Source organism: Mya arenaria, chromosome 9, assembly GCF_026914265.1.
Source record: "Mya arenaria isolate MELC-2E11 chromosome 9, ASM2691426v1".
NCBI classification, from domain to species: domain Eukaryota; kingdom Metazoa; phylum Mollusca; class Bivalvia; order Myida; family Myidae; genus Mya; species Mya arenaria.
The window spans coordinates 35,791,196-35,815,086 of NC_069130.1; the positions used below are offsets into that span (position 1 = coordinate 35,791,196).

The 23,891-nt window shown below is 34.7% G+C and overlaps 1 protein-coding gene across 2 annotated transcripts; it reads right to left on the minus strand.

The window, feature by feature from the left end:
- Positions 1 to 4,616: 4,616 nt before the first annotated feature.
- LOC128245515 (DNA polymerase eta-like) lies at positions 4,617 to 23,256 on the minus strand. Of its 2 annotated transcripts, none has more exons than XM_052963708.1 (11): positions 23,098 to 23,256; positions 19,340 to 19,482; positions 16,938 to 17,072; positions 15,627 to 15,772; positions 14,689 to 14,852; positions 14,187 to 14,290; positions 13,627 to 13,746; positions 12,990 to 13,113; positions 11,952 to 12,017; positions 11,346 to 11,518; positions 4,617 to 11,084 (listed from the first exon to the last, which is right to left on the minus strand). In XM_052963708.1, exons 2-11 carry the CDS (start codon positions 19,462 to 19,464, stop codon positions 9,674 to 9,676), a joined length of 2,568 nt encoding a protein of 855 aa, XP_052819668.1. In that variant the 5' UTR covers positions 19,465 to 19,482; positions 23,098 to 23,256; the 3' UTR covers positions 4,617 to 9,673. The 2 variants fall into 2 exon arrangements, with proteins under 2 accessions (XP_052819668.1, XP_052819667.1); XM_052963707.1 differs by having other exon boundaries at positions 15,627 to 15,820.
- Between the last annotated feature and the right edge of the window lie 635 nt (positions 23,257 to 23,891).

Consider the following 23,891-nt stretch of genomic DNA (forward strand, 5'->3'; position numbering starts at 1 on the left):
GATGAGTGTATCCTTCCAGCGAAATTTAACCATACGCATGTTTAGAGCTATTGAGAGCGATTGGTACAGGGGGTACCCATGTATCGAGAAGTTGACTGAATACATCAATATGTTTGAGCTCCTGAATATGTATGGTAGGGATCGATTTTCCACCAGTTCACTCAGTATGCTTTATATATATATAAATATAACATTCAAATTTCACTTATTTCTTTTGCTAAAGTGAATTTGATGTTAGTTTCGGTAATTCTTAAGACATAGTGTAGTCCGTATCTTGATATATATGACGGTATTTTAAATTTTATTCTGTTTAACGTAACATTTTTGCGCATGTTTTATTTTTTCGATTAAGAAAAGTGATATGAGTTCCCTTAAAATTTGTCTATGTCATCTTAATTCAACATAAAACGTTAAATATGTGTCAATTTATTTAAACACTTGGTAGCAAAATATATGGTTCTTGACCATTTGAGTAATTTTGAATCAACTTGACCTCAAGATGCTGGTACCTGGTGTTAAACCTAATGTCACCTTCGTCCCCCAGAACCCGGTATTCGGGCGTCACATCTTCTCTTTCTAGAAGTATTAACCCTAAAGTTGGAATGATCCCCTATTTCGTTTAATTATTAACGTGTATGTACATGTATTAGATAACCCCTATTGTTAGCTTTATCACTATATCTAAGGTAGGTAGATAATTTTGAAATATAAATATTTCATTTGAACTTTAATTTAGCAATTAACAATTTAACTGTCTTTTCGTACACTTAAAGTATAATAATATAGCCAGCGTATTTAGTTAAGTAATTTGCTTTTGGCCTTTTCTTAATGTCTGCTAAGTCAGGGAGCAGTTATTAAACAGTTTTAACCCCCCCCCCCCCCCCGTTAATTACAAGGGCCAATTTTAGCGCACAAAACGAATGATTTCCGAATTAAAATTTGAAGCTCTTATTGCGATATGCTGACTGCTATTTCAAATACATAAATCAACATTTCCGCATACAAATGAAATTACCATGAGTTTTGTAGTAAAGAAAAAAAATACTAGGAGAATAAAATGCGTATCATATATATTTTAGAAAACAATTTCAAATAAAGAAAGACGAATTACAAGCTAGCAAATGCTAAATCAAATGATATTTCGTATGTTTACGTATTTACGAAGGCTTATTACATCTGAAGAATAAATTAAATATTAAATGTTCCCACTTCATAAAGAGTTCAAAGTACGTCAGCAAGTACAAAAAATTCATAACAGCATATTAATCAATCACTAACCTGGCAAATCGGAAAATGCAATTATGAAATACATACATGCACAAATGAAACGAATTGCATTTTAAAATGTCATAAAGCATAATAAGTGAACTGGCGCATAAAACTTTCCATAGATATCAAACAAACGTTTATGTCTTCAATATAAACCAAAATAGTGCCATACACTAGCGCATCCAGGTGGGGCGCATCCCCTAAAATCATCCAAGTTTAAATTATAGTTCAATACAGGAGAATAAAGTAATGTAATACACCCAAAATGCCCCTTTCTGGACTAGAAATTTCTTTGGTGAGTATCCCTAACCCCTTGGCAACACTTCCAACCAAAAAAACTGTTCTAAAGGAGGGGCGCAAGTCAAAAGGCTATGCCCTTTAGTTACGCCCCCCATAACGGATAACGGTGAATCCTGGACCCGCCCCTGCCTTGTCCCGAAGTCTTTCTTCGTTCTCGTCTAGATATAACTCACATATCGGAACAGTAGCACACACATGGGCGTTAGCGTTTAATAACTAACCTTGATTAATTACAAGGCTATTCATAAACTTTTTCATAAACCAGAGCGATGATGCTTGAATACTTATGTCGGGCCTGTGTTATATTTATCATTATAAACCACTGATGAATGAGAATGTTCATTTAAACCGCAAGCTATTTATTGATCGGTGACCTTGACAACAATGTACGACAGTTACGTTACCCTGCAGTCCCCGTGATTCAAATTATATACTCACGCTAAAACGATCGTGTATATTTTTTGATTTAGTAACTATGACAAGTTTTACATTTAAACCTTTAAACGGAACTGTTTCTATATTGTTTTATAGTTGTTGCGTTGTTGGTTTAGTTCTTACAACAACCTGCGGAATGGGTTAGATTCATAAGATCTCAAATGGAGTTACATGTTTATTCATTCATACCCAAGCATCAAGTGAAATACAATACTACAGGCATAGCTATATATGAAACATAGTATTCAGTATGAATAACTTCAATAGAGAAATATGCTGTAGTATATAAAGAATTGTGTCCCTTAGATACATTAAGATTAAGAATGCAACAATAGTGACACTGTGAAAGTTAAGATTTGATGTATTTACATTTGTTTAATAGTCATAATTTTGAAATCACGTAAAATCTTAATTTTGACTAAAATACATACTTTTCTGTAAAAGTGCAATAACAGTTGCCTTTGTCATCAGTATTGGATCAGCCGTGAACACACGGCAAACAGAAGAGTACACTTAAAAAACAAACAGCCAAAATCGTTTATAACGGAACGAGTGTTCGATTGGTTTTAAGATAAAGTCAAATATTCATAATTAATTTCAATAATTACGGCCGTCATTGCGACAACTTATTGTACGGGGAAAGCTAAAGCCATTATTGAAAGGGATCGCCTGATGTTCATGAGCAACCAGCTTAAGTTTACGGTTATTTTGTCAACAACTGACCTCAAACAGTTAAGGTGCTGCTCATGGCCAACATTGAAACAAATTTCTAGCTGAAGATTATCATGACCTTTGACCCGATGTGTAACTGTGACCTTGATCTTTGACCCGATGACCCTAAAATCAATAGGGGTCATCTACTGGTCAGGCGCAACTTTCCAAGTCAAGTTTGAGGGCCATGGGTGTGGGCATTGTCAAGTTATCACTCGGGCAACCTTTTTACACTCAATGTTATTTTGACCTTGACCGTTGAGTCGTTGACTCGATGACTTCTTAAATCAATAGGGGACATTTCATTGTCGGAACCAGCTTCCATGTCAAGTTTGAAATCCAAAGGCCAAGGCATTGTTGAGTTATCACTCGGACAAGCCTTGACAACCTTTTCCCGTTTAAACTTACTGTGACCTTCACCTTTCACCCAATGACCCCCTAAAATCAATCGGGTTCATCTACTGGTCAGGCCAACCTTCATGTCAAGTTTGAGGACAATAGGTCCCGGAATTGTTGAGTTATCACTAGGACAAGCTTTGTTCTACTGACAGACGGACCGGCTGACATGTGCAAAGCAATAATACCCTCTTCATTGAAGTGGGGCATAAAAAAAACCCTGCAGCACAAAACATCCCACCATTGCCATCTCCACATGATGTATGCGAAAGTTTGATACAAAAAAGAGTATAAGGAGTTTGACAGATATGACAGAATTTATACTGTACTATATATTTGACACAAACGTAATTGACTTTTTTCGACCAATGGCAAAGCAGTATTTTTCAAAATATTTGAATTGTCATGTTCATAATGATGGACGGTTTATATGCAGTATTTGTTGACTCGTCATCATATTGGTCGTTTATATCAAAACTGTATGTTTGAACAGTTCATCTAATTATTTTATTGATGTAACTAGTATCATGCCACCACTTGTAACATGTCACGCTGGCAAATGTCAATTCAGTAAGAAGTTCATAGGTAATATTCGCGAGAGGATACTTGGGCCTCTTCTAATAAACCAGTGATGTGTATGGAATATATTTATTATACAAATACCTACATTCATACTGTTCGTCTGCTCTTTCTTCCCATACTCCTTTATTTTAGGGGTAGACGCGAAAGGTAAATAACAGAAATTAAATTAACCATTATATACGTTATATTATCACTGACTAAAGAGAGGTTTACAAAATAACTTTTTGTAATTGTATGCATGAATATGATAACGAACAGCGTTTGTAAGAACTTGTACCAATATTCGTTCATTTTAACCTATACGCTTTTATTTCCAGATCACATGTTCATTGTAATTTTGTGATATGTTATGTATGTTTGTTAATTATTTCGGAAAAAGCTCAGTGATCTTATATTTCTTGTACCAGACTTGAAATAAAGATTCTTGTATCTAGGGTCATATCAGTCATTCGTCTAGACGTGCCGGCCAGAGACACAGAAGGGAAAATGACCAGAGACAGACAGATGGTTACATAGAAATATTTGCAGAGGCATAGACCCATTAGACTGTATCACAATTAGTGGAAGATACTCATAACAAAGGGGGGGGGGAGATGGCCCTCACCTGATTGGACAAAGGGTTCATAAGTAACTGATCGCCCAAAATACTGGACGCTGCTTGCCCAAACCCTCGCCCGTATAGAAACAAAAACTCTTACAATATTTAAGTTTGATATGTATACCATGTCATAAAAGAGCACATTGTAACTGTTCATGTTTTTTGATAAATTCAATTAATGTAAAACAAAAAAAAATATATAAAAAAGAAGAAAAACATCTATAAATTTATAAAAGGGTCATCTAAGGAGTATTTCTTTGTAATCTGGCCAATGGTTTCTGAAGAAAAGATTTTTAAAGTTTTCCATATTGACATATACGCCATTTTCACTATAAATGTCACGGGGATGTTGCACTTCATTATGAATAATGAAATGTTTTCTACTATTTATTATTTATTATGATCAGATTGACATACTATCTGAGCATAATTTTCTGAAGTTCTATGTCTGTGACTCAAGTCGTTCAAAAGTTATGGCCCATCCTATAACAGCAGGTATGATCGTTGCGGACACTACATATATGTAGAGTATAGAGAGTAGTATGTTGCTACACTTGCATATTTCTTCAAAAAATACCTTAAACATTGCTTGTTTTGGTTATATTTATTGAAACTCAACATCATACAGAAGTTCAACCCCAAAATACATTACTGTATATAGATTATCACTGAATTTCACTGTGAGTAACATGTTGCTCAAGATAAGGAAAACTATAACCACTTATTCAGAAAGGTCTAGAAAAAAATACTCTACAAGAAAATAAAAAAATCTGAATGGTATCAATTGTCAACTATATAAAGAAAATGTTGGCACATAACCATGGATTTATCAATTGTCACACATTTTTCAACAGTACACAATTTCGTTGCGGACACTACAATTGTTTTCTTTATGTATGTTAAGTCAAGTATATATTTTCTCCTATATAAAAATAACGTTGTTCACTGTTAAACTTAAAAATCATATTCTTACTGACTATAGAAACATTTAAGTGTGAATAATAATGATAAAAATATTACCATAAATCAATTTATATTTTACCGAATATATCATTAATACATTTTGCATATTGCAGTAAATCACTAGACTATCTCTTAATATAGGCAATATAAACTTGAAATGTAACATTTTCAACAAAGAACTTGCTTATCTTTACAAACAAAATTCTTGTATTTACAAAGAAATTCTCGTAAAGAACAAAACACATTATGTTGCGGACACTACAGTTTTTTTCATATACAACAATGTAGGATATAGCAGCAAACACTTAGATAAATTTATCAACTATTGAAACTTTTCCTATGAAATATAAATATGAACAAGAACAATTGTATTAACTAAACTAAATTAACAATTCAATACATATTATCTGTCTATAGTAACAGTAACAATTATGGGAATCGCTATCACCACACATCATCATGTTGGCAATTTCGGATTGGCTTATTTTATTGATCCCTGCCCCGTCTTTTCCACTTACAAAGTTGTTAATACCTTCTGCAACTAAAGCTTTATTGCAACAAACTTGACAATTAGGCAACATTTTCTGTTTGTTTCACTGACTTTACGTACATTTTTAGGTTTAAGCTTGTAGAGAGTTGTAAGGCCAACCTTCATATTTGGAAACTTTGTTTTGAACAGTTATCATTTATCGTCATGGTCATCAAAAACTTTAGCTGATTGTCTTTCTAACCGCACCAAACAGATAGAAGTCTTTAAACATTCATTCTGTGTCCGCCGAAACATGCCCTTTTCAAATTGTTCGTGCTCTATTCTTCTACCAGCAGTTAGATTTTTCGCTTTTTCCACAGTGTGTGTATACCACGTGATAAATTATGTCATAAATGCTTCGTTAGAAGGCAACATTTTGCTTCAAATGAAGACTAAAAACAAAGATAACTTTTCTTTTTCTTTACCATTATAAATGAAACAAAGGGCAGTCTATGCTGCTCAAAGAGCCCCGCCCTCGTTTCATTATCGGACTTTGACTTTAACAAACCTGTATCCAAACTAATGTTTTAACAGTGCTCCATCAGGCGGCGGTTTTGTGAAAAGGTTTGTTGAAGTGTTTTAAGAAACTAAACTCTCAATCAAACTCTAGTAAAATACCAAAGGTGGGGCTCTGTAAGCGGCGTTAACTGCATTTTGTTTAATTTGAAATGGTGAATAGATAGTAAAGTAATATTTGTTTAAAGTCTTCATTTGAAGCAAAATATTGGCTTCTGACGTAGCATTTATGACGTAATTTATCACATTGTATACACACACTGGTCCAGAGGCCTGTGCCATTTTCAAATTTCCTTTTCAGCATTGTCTTCTTTGTACTTTCATTAAGGAAATGTTTTAGAGTTTTCTTTGCATGTATCTTTTCTTTTTTCTCAGCTCTTTCAGACTCGTTAGTTTCGTCATTTGTAGTTTGTTCATTGCTCATCTCTTTCATAGCTTTTACAGACTGGATAAAGTGTTCCCCAACTGTTGCCATATCCTTTATTTCTGGTGTTGCTATAACACTTCGTTGTTTTAGCTGTTTGGATGTGGATGGTGAAGACACCAGTCTTTCAATAAGCCTAACTCTGCCGCTTTTGCGGGTGTAGCAGGCATGATGTCCTTCACGCGTTAAATAAAATGGAATTCAGACCATCTTAGAAAGTAAGGTGTCTTGCACTTACTACTTTCTGCTGTGGTTCTTTTATCTTTACTACCTGTTCTGTTCATTACTTGTGTGTGACAGTTATCCTCATTATTTTCTCTGTTAAGTTCCACATCTTCAATCTGATTTTCATTTACTGGAATGTTTGATTCTGATAGTGTATCATTCAGTTCTACTCTTAAGCGCCATTTCTGTGTTCTGAGCTATGCACCTTTTTTCTTTTGATCCCTTTTAAGTTTTGACCATTCTCATTTTTTGGTCACTCTTTTGTTTTTGTCTCTTTTTGGTCCTATATTTTCTGACTTCCTCACTTTTTTAAGCTCTCTCCTCTTTCTGAAGTTTTTCATTATTTTTAATGCATTTTTTTTTTAATTTGGAACGTGCCAACTTAATCTGTCCTTTTCTTTTTCACTTTCATAGTCCTTTTTGCATTTTCTAGAGTGCTCTGTATTTGTTAAATTAATGGTTTCTTATCCATTTCTGCCGCTAAAATAGTTTTATTCTAAAGCACCACACCATGAATGAGTTTTGTAGTGTCCGCAACAAAATTGATTAATAAATTTAACTTGTATGGAGACATAACTGATATAAGAGTTATACAATCTTTATAACAAAAAGAGAATGACATTGTTTCTTTACAAATATATCTTTTATTCAAGTTTAGTGTTATATTCCTGCTATAGGTTATTCATTTATGTCATAATAAACAAAGCAATGACTGTTTTTTGACTGTGAAATATACAATTCAAATTCACGTTGCGGACACATTTATTCAGATATTATGGAAATAGTTACCAACTGAAAACCAAAATAAGTTGATAGATCAAAACAAGTTGTCAAGCCATTTTAACATTAAAATAGCATGTGTCTGTAACAATAATGCCATGTAGTAAAATCAGACCCGTTGCGGACACTACAGAATTTACCATCTTCAAGCACCTAGAAGTACAAAAACAATGTTTGTTTAATTTCTTAGATAATCTAGTGAACCCATTTTATTTCATTACTGCAACAATGGTGATTTATTTTAAAGTATAATATTAAAGTTTTTGAGCAGTTTTTTTTTTAAATATGCCAGTGCATTATTAGAACATGGGTAAAAATGCCAAATGTATAACAAAGACATGTATATACATAAACTAATGCCTTTAGGTGAGTGTTGCTCATAATTTGATAAAATAAAAACTATTTGAAACTAATTAAATTTTTCACTAAATGACAAAGTCAACCTTTTTTTGATGTGTCCTAGTTTTCCTCTTTTAATTCAATTTGGAAAAAATAAATTTTTTGGGGGCAACAGAATAACAATGAAATTGCACCATTTTATAACAACAATTTTGAATTGTGTGGAATGCATACCACTCATGGGCATGTCAAATACCGTTTTTCAGCTAGAGACATCATTTAGATACATGGAAAACACAATATGTTAAAGATATAGATACGACCAAGCAGGGAAATGACATATAACGAAGGGTTGTCGCCTGTGTGACATTTATAGTGAAAATGGCGACAGTGAAAACTAGCCCCGCCTCTAACTTCCATGTTTTTTTATGAATCAACATGGCATTAAGGAATTTGACAGAGGGTCACATAAGGAACACTACAGTCAAATTATTTTGATATTGTGCCAAGAGTTTCTGAAGAGAAGATTTTCAATATAAACACAGTGTGAAGAAGCCCGGCCCCCTGATTGCGATGTCTTTTTTCAAATCAACATGGGGTGAAGGAATCAAATAAAGGATCAACGAAGGAACATTTCCCTGAGATTACCATATTTTAAAATCAGGTATAGACATATAATGAAAAGTAGCCCCACCTATGGCGGCCATGCTTTTTTACGAATCAACATGGCATGAAGGAATTTGAAACAGGGAGCATTCTGTGAAATTATGTTAACATCCGGCCAGTGGTTTCTAGAGGAAGGATTTCAAGTTTGTTTGTTTTCAGGTTGCCACGGCAACCCGAGTTCTGCATGGAACAATTTTTATTGAAGAAATCTGGAAGAGGACCACCCAAGGAACATTCTCACGAAGTTTGGTTAAACTTTCCCCAGTTGTTTAGGAGGAGAAGTTGTTTGAAGGAAAATGCTGACAATGGACAGACAGATGGACAGACAATCACCCTATCACAGTAGCTCACGCTAAGCACTTTGTGCTCAGGTAGGCTAAAAAAACATTATTTATCCAAGTGTAAAAATATATCAATTTATTATGTACAGACTCAATGTTATATCAGTATGCAATGTTGTTTTGATAGCATTGTATCACAGAGTTCCAGATAAGGAGCTCAACTAATAAATATGCATTTAAACTATAAAACACAATTGACTTACTTTAGAACCTATGCGTTATCAACAAGCATTGGACATAGTGAAATTTGCCTTCCTTTTGTTTGGCATTTGTAACAGCATGTAGACTATAAAGCCATTAGAGTCTTTGAGAGATGAGAGCAACAAATTCAAGACGGTGTTCACTTCACTTTACATTACCATATCCTATATTATAGTTTTTAAGGAAAGTTTATTGTCTAAGTTTTTTTTAAATTTTTTAGCAACTGGTTTAGCTATAACTATCTACGGTATTAATACCTAAAACAGACTTTTACATTTCTTTTGATACTTGTTGATAAAATATCTTCATGGAAAAATACTTTTGACACTTCAATAAATACTCCTGGGTGTAAATTTCCCTTATCCCCAATACCTTATCTGGAGCTCTGGTATCATATTTCAATTGTGTTTTACAAAAAATGAATCCAATTTTCCCTGATTCGCAGCATTGCTCGTCCTTTTTGTTTTCTTTGTGGCATTTTGAGAAGCCTGATCAGATTTCCTCTTGCCATTGTTTTGAACATTTGTTTTGCTAGGTAACACCAGTCTGTCAGAAGTATTCAAGTCTTTTTGTAGTTCCAGAGCAAAGTGAAAATCCATGTGTTCTGGCATCTCCCACACCGAGATCTTCATACTGCACTTTTCACATTGCACATAATCGTCATCACAAACAGACACATTTGTCAGTCCTGCTGCAACTCCATAATCATTTGTCAGACCTGCTGCGACTCTATCAGCATTTGTCAGACCTGCTGTGACCCCATTACGATTTGTCAGACCTGCTGCTACTCTATCACCATATGACAGACCTGCTGTGACTCTATCATCATTTGTCAAACCTGCTGTGACTCTATCAAAATATGTTGAACTGGCTTTGAATCTATCACCATATGTCAGACCTGCTGCAACTCCATCACCATTTGTCAGACCTGCTGCAACTCCATCACCATTTGTCAGACCTGCTTCAACTCCATCACCATTTGTCAGACCTGCTGCAACACCATTTGTCAGACCTGCTTCAACTCCATCACCGTTTGTCAGACCTGCTTCAACTCTATCACAGTATGTCGAACTGGCTTTGAATCTATCACAATTGTCAGCTCCCAAAGTGTCAGTTAATGAATTAGTCAAACCTATTCCATCACAATCATCCAGTATAGTAACTACAGATTCTCCAATGTCAGCTTGTTGTGAAGTTATACTTTTGTCATGCGAATTCTCGCTAAACAAGTATTTGTTTCTTTGTGTTCCAGTTTCATTAGTTTTTAGTTTTTCAACATTACTTTTTTGTTTAATGTCATCACCACAAGGCTGTAAAGCTATTGAAAGTCCCAGTTGTTTTCTCTTGAAAAATGACTTAATAGAGTTTGAACTATCACTTGTACACTTGTTGTTTATTTTCTTATCACTAACACAAGAAATTTCAGTATCGGCTTGATCAGAGCCTGGAGTATCTACTATTCCGGTTGAACATTTACTTTCAACAAAAAGTTCACAGTTTTCTGTGGAATCTTTCTGATTCACAGTTTTGAAGAAGTTATTTATATTCCCATGATCAGAATAGGCCTTCTTAAATGAAGATTTTTGACTCGCAAAGTCAAAATCACAGACCTGTGACATACAACTGTTTTGACTAGGCTGGTCCACATTTATTGCCTGCGAAGATAACAACTCTGGTCCCGTACCCTGTGTAGTTTGAGATGCCATTTTCTCTGTCCGGGCAAACATGTCACCTATGGTGGTTGTGCTACAGCTGTTGTCATCCTGGAACTTCCCAGCTGATAAGCCTAGACAGATGATGGGTGGATACCTACACAAACAGAAAAAGCATTGAAAAAATCTTGCTTTTTTGTCAACTATCTTTAATATTATTGTATAATGGGTTTCCTTCCAGAAGTTAAGTGGCTTGTAAAGCACTGCTACCTACTTAAGTACCATTGCTTCATAGTTGGGCATCTTTACTGCATATTCGAATGCCATTGCTACATATCTATTGCTACATATTCCCATACTAGTCCCTTGCCCATTTTATAATGAAGTGTTTATCATTACACAAAACAATAAGACATACCAAGCAGCTTGGTGAGGAGGACAGCTGTTGAACTGCTTTACCAGGGCAAAAGCGTCTTCTGTGAACTTCAGGGCGTCGTATCGCATGAGGGCACAAACTCGGGAGGCAGACTGGGGCTTTGGTTTGGCCTCGTATCGCACTGACAGGGTTAATGTCCGTGCTGTTCGCTTGTTCTGCAGTAATGGTTATGTTGAATAATAACGCACAATAAACTTTGCTTAAAACTATCTCCTCACTACATTCATAACTTGAATGAGTTTTTCATATCCTTACCGAACAATTTTCTTGTAAAAAAAAAAAGTGTGTATATTGATTTGAACAAAGATATATATAATGAACAAACAATTATCATAAGTAATCAGTTATATTATTATTAAAATAATAAAAATATTACTTATAATATTTCTAAAAAATAAAAATAGTAATAATAATAAAAATAAATTAATTTTGCATAAAGAAATGTTGATTCTTTTAAACAAAAGTTCTAATTCATTAAGACAATAAATGAACATAAAACACTTAAACGTTAAGTTATTTGTAATTTTTTCAAATTGATTGTCATTATACATTTCAGTATATCAATCAGTACATTTGTTAAGGTTATACATTTTGCTTGTCTTTCTTCAGCCTCTCCTCCACTTCCTTGGCAAGCTCAGACAACCAGAAGTTCACCTGAAAGTGACAAAAACTAATTGAAAAGTAAATAACAATCAACCAGCGTACATATAAGCTTATTATTTCATCGAGCTATTAGAAATAATGTTAATATTGTATGCTTGATGACCTCAACATCATTACGTATCATCTGTAAGGGCATTGCTTGATGATAACTAACATTAATCAATGACTGAAAAAGCATTACACATAAAGTTATTACAGTTTGTAATTTTGTTCCTAATTACAACTCGGGGTTATTATTATTTATATTATTTTAACTGACAAGTCTTTATATCAGAATTATCAATATATGGAAGTGGTAGGTAGAAATATGCATCAGAGGGATATCAATAATGTTGTTTTATTTATAAAGATCTCTATTATTAAAATGTTAATTCATTTCTGGTTGTCAAAATTGCAAAGGCATAGCATGCCAAGGCCGACAATGCTGGATAATTATCGTTTTAATTCATGGTAAAACATGAAAGAAAATGACCAAGAGAAAAACAATGAAGAAACTAAGCGCACAGTTTATATATGATTCACTAATAGTAGTACATTGTTTTAAGTTATCCGGGTAAGAAAGATATACCGCAACACTTTTTATACAACAATACCCTCCCTTGCTATGACCAATTTTGCAATCCCTCAATAAGTTTAGGTTGAACAATTTCAATAAGTAAACAACCAGCTACTCCTATTTCTTCACAGATTCACGATTGCAACATGTGTTCCAAGTTTCACTTGGATACCTGGGACATTTTTGAGTTATGGCCAAGGTTAAACGGTTTTGCACGCCAAACTCTACAATGACACCAAGGCTATAACAATACCTCAACTTTTTCTTTGAAAACAGACAAGCTAAAAATCTTCATTGGTTCAATGTTCTATATAAGATTATTTAATTAAATTAAGTCTAAGTTAAAGGAATTGAAAAAAAGATGTCCTTATATAAAAGTATGATTCAATTATCAGAAAATTTCCTACCTTCTCTCCAGTGTCCAGGCAGTTTTTCCCTGTGAAGTTCTTACTACAGCCGACAGACTTGGGTAGCTGTCGTGCTGAGACAGGCTCGTTGTCAAAACCTCGGCACATGTTGTACAGCCACGTTCTGTGGGCAACAGAGCATGTACATATACAGGTTAATATGGACAAATAAATGCTTACATTTTATTCACACTCCTTGCAAGACAGAGTTAATTTTACAGTTGACATCCACCTGTTATATAGCTTTTACATGTAGGGATTTCCCTGAAGAAGAACCCAGTGTCCCTAAATCATTTCCTTAGCTAGATACTCCAATTTTAAACTTACTGAGCATCCATGGGACCCTTAAAAATAAGCTGCTGTTGAGTATAAACCTTATATTGGGACCCCATGATGTAATTACCAGAGACAACTAGTGTGCCTTCCTTTCACGGTCACAGACACCACAGCTAAACATTCCAGGGAAAATCCAGTAGATACATTGTATTCCATCTACGATGATTTTCACCAGATCTTTATTTAACTTATATACTACATTATTCTCAAATAAATCATATCCCACTTGCAAAATGAATCACTTTCACTATCACATTTTAATATGTTGTCATGAAAACAATCTGACCACTTCACAAATTACCCATTTTTCTCCCCTAGAAACTGCTGTAAAGCCTTCTCAGAGAACGGCACGAGGTCAGCCATGTTTTCCACTTGCAGGTGTTCCATAACCTGAACTCCCAGCTTTCCTCCCAAGCTACGACTGGAATGGACAATCATGATATATACATATATTTCTTTATATATGTATATATTATGTTCTTTGATTAAAACTTAGGCCCTAAAAAAAATATTTTTGTTGTTTCGATATATTTTAATATTAAAACAAGGACAGGTTAACCAATAACCAACTGTCTCAACGTTGTTGGATTTATTGCACATAACAGGTACAAATGAAAAGAATACATACTTCTAAGTTTTACTACACATATTTACTGTATAAACACTGGTGTTGTCAAGTGTTTTGAAATTTTTAATAACACCAATTTTTAAGTATGCAGAGAGCGTTTGACACCCACTGGGATATTTTGTTTTTGTTTTGTTTTTTGGGGGATTTGGAAAAGTGACATTTTCATTTATGATTCTGAAAGAAACACCCTCTACAAGAAAGTAATTTGACGAAAACTACCTGGTATGGCTTACATTTTTCTGATAGGCAATGTTATGAACAGGTTTTGAACCTCCGAGTGTGGCAAAATTGTCTGCTTGTTAGGTTTATGGAACCCACACGCTAGCTTGGACAAAATCTGAAACCAATAAATATAAAAGGGTTTAATTATGGATTCCACATAAGGGATAAAACAATGATTGAGTACTGTCAAAAATCTGTCATTAACTTCCAAAATTGGCAGTAACAGATTCAGGATTGTTGTTCTGTTTTTAATCCCTACTTAGGCTGCTACACATGTCCGTAAGTTCTAACTGTTTGAACAACCTTCAATCAACATTTATTTACAAACATGAGGTAGTCCTATGGTACAGTCTGTAAAATGAGCATCTGTGTCAGAGACAGGTACTTTTGTATGAGGCAGTCAGTTTTTGGAAGCCTTACAATACATATCCGAAACAAAACAGCTTCCTCTCATTTTGGATCAAACCCCCTTATCATTTTAAGGTTTGTTCAAGGGGGCTATAAGTTACGCACCTTGTTGTGAGCAATGCCTGCTGAGCACCTGAATCCTGTGTCTTCAAACACAGCCGCCCTCATTTCCTCTGCGATCACTGCACCCACAGCAAGACGCTGGTCATGTACCTCAAGACAGTCAGGATCAAAAGCCTGACCAAGCCAGTCAGACTGATCTTTACCATCTGCAAATATAAAGCTTTCTTCAATAATGATCACTTTTTTCAGACTATGGCTATAAGCTGCAAGTTTTATAACTTAATAACATTAGTTTTAAATATTTTACTTTCAAAATATTTTACTTTCAATTTCATTTCGACAATTTATTGAAAAAGTGTTACTTGACAATTTCAATGATTTTTTTTATCTTTTTGGTGAATTGGATAAAAAAACAGGATTGCATTTTCATATTTAAGCGACCAATGTGTAGTGTCCATGGGACCATCAGTCACAACATTACATACCAGTAGCCTCCACCAGTTCCTTACCCATTTTGTACCTCATGTCTATGAAAATCACATAACAATCATGAATATATACTTCCATAATTATGTAGTAAGCTAGGGTTATAGCTGTAGAGTTATGGAGGGGTGCTGCACACTGTCTTTTTTTGGTAAAACTCATCTGAAGTCATGGAGACCAGCATGTTTAACCTTCTACCTTCATAGAAGACAAGTAAATGCTTTAGATAATCAAATATGTCCTTTGTTTTTATTACAACTTTTAAATTAATTGAGAATACATACAACACATAAAAACAGTAAAAACTTACCGCAGTTTATTACCTCAAAAGAACACAATTCTTAACAGTTTCGATCAAATTCATAAGTTCTTCACATCCCTATACATTGTGCCCTTTTCACCCAGTCCCTCTTCTGCAGCAGCCCATCCTAAAACCTGGCTCAAACCCTATATAAGCAAAGGTTTAAACAATTACTCAAACCTGAGCCTAAACCAACCTTTATCCTTATCATGCCCCACTACATGTGTGTTAGGCAGATCTCCCAGACTGACCGGTCTCTGACCCAGATTGACCATTCGCTTGTTAACTTCATCGGTCAGGTCAATGTACGCCTCGTCTACGCTCGCACGCTCCACACAGTCACTGAAGCGTGACAACACCTCAATAACCTCGGCTCCACCCTCTCTGTACCTGGATTTAGGTAAAATAAATATTAAGGTATTTATTCCATTTCCTATTCCCGAACTTGTCTTAAGAAGAACATGAGGCATTTATGATTTTCAAGTTTTCATCTGGCATTCAATTCTGTTAACCACTTACATGAAAGTAGAATCATCTGAAATGACAGTTTTAGACTCAAATCAAAATTTAAAACAACAACATACCGTACTTATACAAACACTTTCATTTGCCTTCTAGAAAAATTATTTAATAACTAATATTTCTTTTGCATTTTATGACATGTTTGTAATCTTTTTTCACTCATAAAGCCTTGATAGTGAATTAAATTAATTGAAAATGCAACAAGAGCTGTCACAGAGACAGCGCGTACGACTATTCCACCGCTTTGCGGTGTATGGATTGAAAAATTTTGGCGAAACATGCATGGATCACTGTTAGATTAGATTTCAATGCAATACAGGATGTGCTGAGATATTTACATAAATATTTGAGGTGGTACGCAAACTTCAATGTAAATACTAAGTCGAAAAAGGGGCATAATTCTGTCAAAATGCTCAATACAGTGACCTCCTCCTGTGTACAGGTTGGGGGCATGATGGTGAACAAGCATGCGAAGTTTCAAAGCCAGATGTCAAAAGACTTTGAAAATATTTGAGGTGGTACGCAAACTTTAACGTAAATTCTAAGTCGAAAAAGGGGCGTAATTTTGTCAAAATGCTTGATAAACTTACCACTTTCAGTGTACAGGTTGGGGGCATGATGGTGAACAAGTGTGCAGAGTTTCAAAGCCATATGTCAATGGACTTTGAAAATATTCGAGGTGGTACACAAACTTTAACGTAAGTGGTTACGCCAACGCTCGGGTGACTAGGATAGCTCTCCTTATTCTTCGAATAGTCGAGCTAAAAATCTAACACTTAAACACAAAGGTATCACATTGAAAGAATAAATGGAACTGAAATGATCTCAAAATGGCTCTTTCTTAAAGATCTATTTTTAAAATCAATTAAGGCAAAACCACTCTCAATAGTTGCTTATAAAACCTTTTGATCAATATTCAATAATTATAGTATTATGATTGATAATAAAAAAAACATACCAGACAATCAAAAGATAGGTCACTTACTTTGTGAGGTCTGCCTTGCCCCTGACTTGGGGCACCCTTACTAAATTGATGGCCGGACATTTGGCTTTCGCATCATCACCACGCATCTGTCGAGTCACACCGAACGCTCGAGCTTCATAACTGACAGCTATGATGCTGTAAACATATTTACGGACAATTAATAAACATTGTATTACCATTTAATAGTAGAATCAATTACTAGCAATTAATACAAGAGTACTCTTTTTGAATTTTTTTTTTCTAGTTTCTTGGTATACAACCATGTTCTTACCTTTTCCTTTATTAACAGAAGTCAACCAATGTCTTGAACATTGGATTGTATCCAAGATGGATTTTTCATTTAACCAGGTGCAGAGACATGTTAGTTCCTATTGTAAATAAACTTGACTGTATATGTAAAGTTGTTAATATACTGCTTGTTCTTTACCATTAAACACTGGTTATAAGCCTATCCAAAGAGATTTTATTCATATTTATGAGAGAGGAAATATTACCTTATAAAAAACATAAAGCGCTGCAATGCGCAGAAACCAGTTCTTCAATGATTGACAGGAGATCTTCAGCCTGTGTCTGTTTTTTTCTATTTTTAGTAACAGTAACCTTGACCATAGGGACCCCAAAGGCAGTCACATGAAAGGTATCCATAAACTCTCCCTTTAAACCAAGTTTGGTCAAGATATGTGAACCCTGACTTTAGTTATTCAGTTTCAACCATTTTTATATTTTAGTTACAGTGACCTTGACCTTGACCCTAGGGACCCCAAACTCAATCCCATGAAAGGTTTCCATAAACTCTTCCTTTATACCAAGTTTGGTCAAGATATGTCAACACTAACTAAAGTCATTCAGTTTTAACCGTTTATCTATTTTTAGTAACAGTGACCTTGACCTTGACTCTAGGGACTCCAAACACAATCCGATAAAAGGTATCCATAAACTCTTCCTATAGACCAAGTTTGGTCAAGATATGTTGTCCCTGACTCAAGTTATTCAGTTTCAACTGTTTTTCTATTTTCAGTAACAATGACCTTGACCTTGACCCTAAGGACCCCAAACAGAATACCATGAAAGGTATCCATGTCCTTTATACCAAGTTTGGTCAAGATATATGGACCCTTATTAAAGTTACTCAGTTGTAGTGTTTGAAAATAGGACTCCATTTGCTATCGATAATCGAATCGAATTGGACCAAGCAATTCGATTTACTATCAGATAATAATCAAAAGTTCATAATATCAGTAATGAATACTTCGGATCACTAAAATGGTTAAACCTCGAATCAGTACGTGTGCGCTATGGTCATGCCTTTTGCAACAGTAAGTAAATTTCCATAACCTTTTTCTGTCTTTAATATCATAACAACACAGCACATACTTGATAGTTGCACATCAATTGCAATATGATGCACACCGCATTCAGTAAGTTATCTTAGCATTTTATCCATTTAAAACCATATTTAATAGTTGTGAACCAGCTTAACATTCAATACCCTGCTATATTGAACATTTCATTAAAATATCCTAATTCATAAAAATTTCACAATAAAGTAAAATTAGTTAATTACAAACGATACCCAAACAGGTTTCAAATACAGAATGCATCGAGCCGGGATCCCCGGTATTTGCAGGTCAGACCAGACCCACTACACTATAGAGACAGGTTATTGAAAAAGGCAAAAGCAAGTGTTCACATTCACCGCATTTATGTAAGAGAGTGACCTCCCTTGTTAAAATGAACTCAACAAGAATTTACCTGAAAGAAAAAATGACATTTACTCGACTTTTACCACAAAACAAAAAAAATACGTAGTTACCGGAAGTAACATTAGCGACATCGATTTTGGACAACCACTATCGATTGTCGCCGACATAGCATCGTCAGCGACGATTTATCGATTGTACTCGATAATCGTTTCATCACTACTCAGTTGTAATCGTTTTTCTATTTTTAGTAATAGTGACCTTGACCCTAGAGACCCCAAACGCAGTCACATAAAAGGTTTCCATAAACTCTTCCTATAGACCAAGTTTGGTCAAGATATGTCAACCCTAACTAAAGTTATTCAGTTTCAACCATTTTTCCATTTTTAGTAACAGTGACCTTGACCTTGACCCTAGGGATCCCAAACGCAATCCCATAAAAGGTATCCATAAACTCTTCCTATAGAACAAGTTTGGTCAAGATATGTTACCCCTTACGGAAATTATTCAGTTTCATAGGCGAGTTTGACGCCGCCCGGCCACCCTTCAGCACGCCCGCCCTAACAACAACGTTCTTCACTCTAATAACCAGGTTTCACTAAGTGAAAACCTGGTTAAAAACATTCATAAATAATCATTACCAGAATATGATCGGAGTGACTCACTCTTATTAACCTTGTTTACTCAGCAGACAGTACCTACCCTCCTCCTTTCCAGGGGTTATACTGTACCACAGCACACGGCTTGCCTTTCAGACTCGGATTGTATCTCTGTTCTACTTGCACATAGAAACAGTCCATGTCAACAAGGGCAACCACTCTCTCCATCCTTACTGTTCACTCCTCCTAAAATAAAAGGCAAGATAGACTATGTATATATTATCATAGCATCTCTTAGATTCTGGAAAGAGCCCTAACATGTGCTGTATAATAGGCCTTTAGCAATGTTTAGGCTTCGTCTGATTTATAATTACATGTTAGAAACATTGACAGTTCATAGTTTAGCAGATATAATGGTAGCTCATCTTTATTTTGTAGGCGTTTTGGGGCAAACCTGCAGCTTATAACATAACGCATGTCACGTGACATATTATGTTGCAGTGTTCCAATTGGATATTTTAAAGCCATTTATAAAATGCTTATTGTGAGATTTTTGTTATGTATTATAAGTGCTATATCACTCTCTATACGCTCTTCATTGTTCGTTACAAAGATGATTAAATATCTTGATGTGAGTTTTTATTTTCCTTTTTGTCCAAATATTCAGGAATTTCACATTAACATAAGGTAGTCTATTTTAGTGAGTAATATATTTATCGAGGTTTCAATAAAAAGAATGCATTCATTACTGAAAAAAAGCAACAGATATGTAAACAAGAGCTGTCACAGAGACAGTGCGCTCAACTATTCCGCCGCTTTTCATTGAAAGAATTGAAAAGTTTGGGCAAAACATGCATGGATCACTGTATTAAGTCTCAATTCAATACATCAAGTAGTTGGTGAGATATTTACATATGTGCTTACATGCAAAACCTTGACCAGAATGATAAAAGGGCAAAATTTATATTATATGCAAGATAGAGTTATCCAACTTGATTAATCAAGAAGCCAGGACTGGGACTGGGAGCCCTTGTTTAAAGTTTCAATGCAATGCATTATGTATTTGCTGAGATATTGAAATAAATGTGGTAACATGCAAAATTTTAACTTGAATTTATAAGTAAAATAATAAAGGGCCAAAAAAATCTTACTTAATTTAGGAGGTTGAGTGGTTGATTACCATTGTATATAGTCTCAATGCAATATATCAAGTAGTTGCTGGGATATTTACCTATGTGTGCTTACATGCAAAACCTTAACCAGAATGTCTTAAGTCAAATAATAAAGGGCAATTATTTGCATTAAACTGGAAAAATTAAGTAGGTTGGATGGCTGAGTACTATTGTATAAAGTCTCAATGCAATACACCAAGTAGTTGCTGAGATAATAACCTATGTGTGCTTACATGCAAAACCTTAACCAGAATTTCTAAGTCAAAAAACAAAATTTGGGCTGGATTGAGAAATTACTGTATATAAAGACCAGTGGACCCCTTCAGGGGCTAGCATGCTTTTCTCTGGAGAGATCTGTTGACCTTGTTGGCCCTGCACTTTACAAATGGTACCAGCGGTGGGTCCCACATGTTGACATCGGCTGACAACTCCTCGGACTTCCCCACCCCTCTCCAACCAACCTCAACCACGACATACATACCACTTAATCACAATGCAGTATTGAACCCCGGCAAACAAACCACCTTGCATACACTATTGTATGCAATTATGAAAATGGAAGGGGTTCCCCGGTTTGAGTCACCTCCCCCCACTGTTCCTGAAAACAATGTTGCGGTTTAAACGTTGAAGCAACGTTGAAATGAGGTTGAAACAACGTTGAAATGAGGTTGAACCAGCATTGCAGTTTCAACATTGAATAGACGTTGCAGTTAAACCGCTGAAGGGTTAAGGTAAAAACTATAAAGAACACAGTTTTGTTTGGATTACATTTATACAGTATGTACATGTAAATGGTTTAATGAGTTTAAATTTAATACGAGTGATACAAAAGATATAATTTGCCAATGTCTCCTCATCCACTGCCCCATCAACAACGCGATGCACCAACCCTTCTTCATCCATGCTGAAATGTAAAAGATTAGAACAATATATGTAAATAAACCATCCTTTATAAACATAATAGATGCAAAGAAGAGTATTGTTGCCTTCCCACGTAACATATTTGACATAATTTATCATGTGCCTGTATACACAAACACTGGTAAATGAATAATTCAAATACCCCCAAAACTTAACATCAACTTATCTGATTCTTCGGGAATGGGTCCGGTACCACAGAAAAACCCTGCTACAACCAAAAACAAATGGCCATGGTGCATTAGAAATATTTTTTTCATTTTAATATTTCAAAACACAATGCAAGTTCTATAAACTTGACAATTACACATTTAATAGGATTAATATGTTAAGTAAATGTCAATAAATTGTTCAAGACTAAGAATGAAATCACATTTATACAGGTTTTGTGTGTGATAAGTAGAAATAAAACACATTAACTTCTTGAAAATCTGAAATAAATAGTCTTATAATGTACAAATATAAGTATATCTTTTTGCCTCACATTATATGGTAGGTGCATGTTTTACTGATTGCTGAAATACTTGCAACTATCGTAGGTCAATTAGACATTTAATACTAATCAAATTATTCATTTTAACATACATTTAATAAACATATATTTATCCATTTTAAAATCATTTGAAATTAATATTAAATACAACTATCCCATGTTTTTACATTTGTTTACTCCCTTAGAAAAAGAAGATGTATATTAGGAACATTTTTCACCATAATTTGAACAATGGAAATCGTATCCAAAATCCCGTCGGGTCCGAAATGCATGATTTTCAACAAATAATTTGTTCGAAAACATAATTTTTTGACATTTTGTAAATAAATACCAAACATACTTACTCGAATGGAACCTACTGTCACTTCCCACACGTAGTTAGCTTGAACTAATGGAATTTACGATAATTTTAAAGCTCTGCTGTTACTGATGATCTGCACAATCAATATCTTTTGAAAACTGACCGTAACTACCCAATACACAAGGGGCGCAACTCGTTTCAAACTTTCCAATCAGTTTAACTCTGTATTGCGGTAGATGGCCATTCAGCCTTAAAAAAGAAGTCTACTCGTCAAGCATTAATGGCTCTCTATAATGAATGTGGAAATGGTAATATAAACAGAACAGAATATTGATCTATATTTGAATGTCGTGACAACATCAATATGACAACCATTTTTCAACCATCCTCAATATTGAGGTATCGACCGTATTTCAACGTCGAAATGTCAACAATTTTTCAACGTTGAAGCTTTGACGTTGTTTCAATGTTGAAATATTGTTGATCGATGTTGTGACCAATATTCAACTATATTTCAATGTTTGTTGATCGATGTTGTGACCAATATTCAACTATATTTCAATGTTGAAACAACGTTGTGTGCCTGCTGGGCAACAACTACGGCATACAACCCACAAACACAATGAAGTATTAAATCCAGGCGTAAAAACCATGTCGAATACTCTATTTTATAAAATTATGAAAAATTACAGGGTTTTCTGGTTTTCCCAGGTTTTCAGTAATTCCATGGACCCAACAATTTGTGCGTAAAGGATTTGCCATATCAAAAATATTTGTGCGTAAAGGATTTGCCATATCAAAAATAGTGAAATAATCCGTCAACATATATTTGGACTAGCCTATAGACATTCAATTCTTCAAACTCAAGACCTGGGTTAATCCACAATGTTAGAGAATTCGTCGCTATTTTTACCCTGGCCCCATTCACAATAAGGACATACGGTGCCTAAACAGCTAAAATTGGTAAAATCCTTTACCTATCCTCAAGTTCAACTGTTTGATTGATGATTTTTATTTCTGAATGCTTGATACTTTATTAGAAAGTATTAAGTGTATAGGATATACATCAATTTCAAATCGGGGTCATCGCGGTAGAAAATGCATAAAAACTAAATAAAAATTCAATTTCGCCGCCATTGCTGTTTACATAACTTCTGGATTCTTGTTATGTACAGTGGATTTCATTGGTTCACCGAATCAGTCACCCTCCAATAACAGTTGATTTTTCTTCTGTCTTCAAAACTAAACCGTATGATCTGAAAGGCTACAGAACAATTCTATATAATATACAACGTAGAACAAAATACTCAGTGATTTACCTTTACAAATAATATAGCTTCGAGCGGGTATCGGAGATTTCTGTGCACTGGAGTTCGGCAATTTACACCAGATGACTTTACTGGTATGTTGACGCGAAGTTAACGCGAAGGAATATTTTCCATCCTAGTTTGATTTTTTTAGTAAAAGGCATTCACTCAATAAATCAAAGCCCTGAATTATTCGAATGCTTACACTCAATGACAAAATGGAGCATTCACGCGGTTGACACATTTTTAAAAAAGAGAGCACTTATTTGATCTTTCGATGGTGTTTCTTCATCGGTCCCTAGACTTACCGAAACGATTATTTACCGAAAGACGCATGAAAGTTACCGAAAGACGCCTTCTAATGCATTTATTTTATTGTTTTTATATTAATATTATACAAATACATTACCGTACCAAATTTGAGAGAAAAATATTAAAATATAATGATGTAATAGGCAGTTGAA